The sequence below is a fragment of the Plasmopara halstedii genome (assembly GCF_900000015.1).
Source record: "Plasmopara halstedii genome assembly, contig: Scaffold_1257, whole genome shotgun sequence".
Lineage (NCBI taxonomy): Eukaryota > Oomycota > Peronosporomycetes > Peronosporales > Peronosporaceae > Plasmopara > Plasmopara halstedii.
In genome coordinates, this window is record NW_020188172.1 from 165 (window position 1) to 3168 (window position 3004).

The 3004-nt window shown below is 41.6% G+C and overlaps 1 protein-coding gene across 1 annotated transcript; it reads right to left on the reverse strand.

Moving 5' to 3' along the window:
- Positions 1-2006: 2006 nt before the first annotated feature.
- On the reverse strand, positions 2007-2795 carry PHALS_01006 (methylthioadenosine phosphorylase; the record flags this gene model as incomplete). Its single annotated transcript, XM_024730784.1, has 1 exon — positions 2007-2795. The coding sequence occupies one exon, from the start codon at positions 2793-2795 to the stop codon at positions 2007-2009; it is 789 nt and encodes a 262-aa protein (XP_024581027.1).
- Between the last annotated feature and the right edge of the window lie 209 nt (positions 2796-3004).

Sequence of the window (3004 nt, forward strand, 5' to 3'; positions counted from 1 at the left end):
CTACTCCAAATGTGATATATGTGTTTAAGATGACCAGTATTGGATCCAATACTTCGTGTTTCTGTGTTGCTATTGACATGAGCTTGACAGCCCACGTCTCTCCTTTACGAAGTCCTATCATCTTTATTACTATCGATACTCCATACCTCTATATTACAATAACACATAAGAGATCAGCACATTTCATGTAATCGTACATTGTTGTATCTATATAAATGTATGGAAGTTTAAAGTATACGTTCAGCATTTGAAGTAAAGTTTTACACAATTACACAAAAGCTTTAGAATTTAGAGCAATTGTATCGCATAGAAATTGCACTCTGTTTTAATATAAGGCATCAACTCAAAAATAAAATAAAGTTTCTTATAATTCGCAGTCCACGGGAATGACACCATTTCAGTCAAACATTTGATATAATACTTCGGAGTCTGTATTGCTACCCAAGGCCCGATATTAGGACGTTGGAGATGTCAGGTGTCACTTTTGTGATGACTTTGGTCGGGACAACAAGTCAAGAAATGCAATGATGTACGTATTCGAGAGACCAGCATTGAGGACCGAAAACTACCGCCAGCACCACAAAACCATTCACACCACCAAGTATCAATCGATTCTCCCACCTTGAAGTTCTCAAGCTATTGCAGTCCCATTCGATGGAAGCCACACAGGAGAAGCCATAACGAAATATTCAAGAAACTCCTCAGTGCATTTTGCTGTCACTTGTTTAGAAGGCTGGTCAGATTGTCGACAAATGAAAAGGCGAATATGACCGAGATCGTATCCGGCGTCGTTTTGCGTATTTAAAATACTCTTACAGAACGAGGCTTGACTCGTGTTTGATGCTTGCTACATCAGATTGACATCGATTTATAGCACATTCAAAGCCCACGACAATCAACAATTTAACGAATCGTTGATCAGGCATATGTGGGCAAATACAAGCTGTATGTCCTATTTTGTCGGCAACGCGCTAAGTTTCCATGAGCCGCGTCAGCTGGTGGTTGTTGGAACATTGCAAGAAATATTTGACCACTTCAAATGTTTTAACAATAAAGGAAGCAACCTGCTTCGACGCCTTCTTCATCTGAAATAGAATTCTGGGCTGTTGGAAAAGAAGAGATCAGCGAGTTTTTGTAAGAACAGGAAACATTTTCGATCAAAACTCTCGAACAGCTCTCAGAGACAGATCGGGAAGCTTCGGCTCGGTGCTTTGCGTTCCTAGGTTCCTATTCGGCATTTTGAGTGGGCTGTCTTCCATGGTTGCCTTCCAAAATCGGACCAATCAGAGATGACCTCAGCATTTGATGTTGTTACGTCCATGTGACTTGTCGGATCAATCTACAGATATCAAAGCTTTGGCTTCCAGCACAAACAGTTTGTTGATGCAATCGAAAAGGAGTCCCGTGTAAATTTAAGTTTTTTATACTTGAAGACATTGTGAAGCTTGATGTGGCCTGGTCATTGATTACCTGCGGCTTAAAAACCGCATTTCAGAGCTCTTTGGAGGCTAATCTACATCATTTCCAAATACTGCTCAGGAGAGATGTCCACTGCAGCTCAATAACGTAATTTTCGCTCGAGGAGATACCACATTCGAAATATTAAATCCAAACCAGTTGTTGGTCTCCAGTCATTTCGCCTTTTATATCGTTTATTGACTCGAGTACCTGCCGTTATTGATTAAAATGAGGCATCTGCGGCATTTGCCTTGCATGCAGAGGCCTAGTCATGTATCTCAACACAATAAATTACTAAAGTTCGTTCGTCAATGCATTTTGCCTGTCACTCATAAGTATTAGCCGCAATATATTTATGCGTACGTCGGCTTATACGTCAGCTACTAACTGAAATGACTTAATTCTTTCTCACTTGTGCTACAGTTGTAAGTACTGATTGATATCCATATACATATTTTACTTACTGCATCATTGCTTACGATGCAGTAAGTAAAATATGTATATGACAGCTATGTAGCTTAACAACTGAAGTTAGCTGCATCAACACATTAAGGCGTGGGGGTGAGTAACGGAACTGTCTTGGAATCAGCTAGTTCTTTCATAACGTGAACAAAAGCTTTCTCCATTAGGTCGCTGTTGGCCTTTTGCGTGGCTTTAAAAGCTTCAAGCGTGAGAGGTTCACCAATTCCGTTAGCCAGATTATCGACAATGGAAAACATGGCAAACGGCACATGCAGCTCATTAAGCAGTTCAGCTTCGTTTGCGCCCGTCATGCCAATAAACTCGCCAAATTGCGCAAAGAAACGAACCTCCGACTTAGTCTCAAAACGCGGACCCGCCGTCTGCACGTAGACACCACCATCGTACGGTTTAAAGCCACCACTTTCAAGTGCCTGTACTAACGCAAATTTCAGCACTTTGTGGAGTTCAGGAACTACATGCGCATCGTAATCATGCGAAAGGTGCATGATATCAAAGGGACTGAAATAATCCTCGGGCACGACGAAGCGACCTACGCCAACCGTGGATGTCATGGATCCGACTGAGTAGATACCTACAACAGCCTGGCAATGTAAAGCTTTTAAAGCCAGTGCAATGGCGCGATAATTAATCTTGCGCGGCTGGCGGTACTTGCCGTCTGGATCTGCGTGGTGACGTTGCACATACACGAGCTCTAATGGGGGTGATGTCGTCTCGTCTTGTTGATACGTGGGCCACGTGCCGACATAGCAAAGTACAGCACCAAACTCTGTATTCACTACTTTTTCTGCTAGAGTCGACGAGATACTTTGGGCATTAAAGAGGCTGGAGCCCCCGAGTACGCCCAATACGTGCATTTTTGGTATCATTGAAATATTAATTGATAGGCAAATACTTAACGAACAAAAGTTGTTATGTTTGGTACGTAAATTGGAAAATGAGAGAACAATTGCAAAAATTAATCTAATAATAATAATAAAGTTGATCTTTTTCAGATACTTTATCCTATTTCACCGGGACTGAGATTTCTAGACCTAGTTACATCGGGGATTGCATGTATCAATTG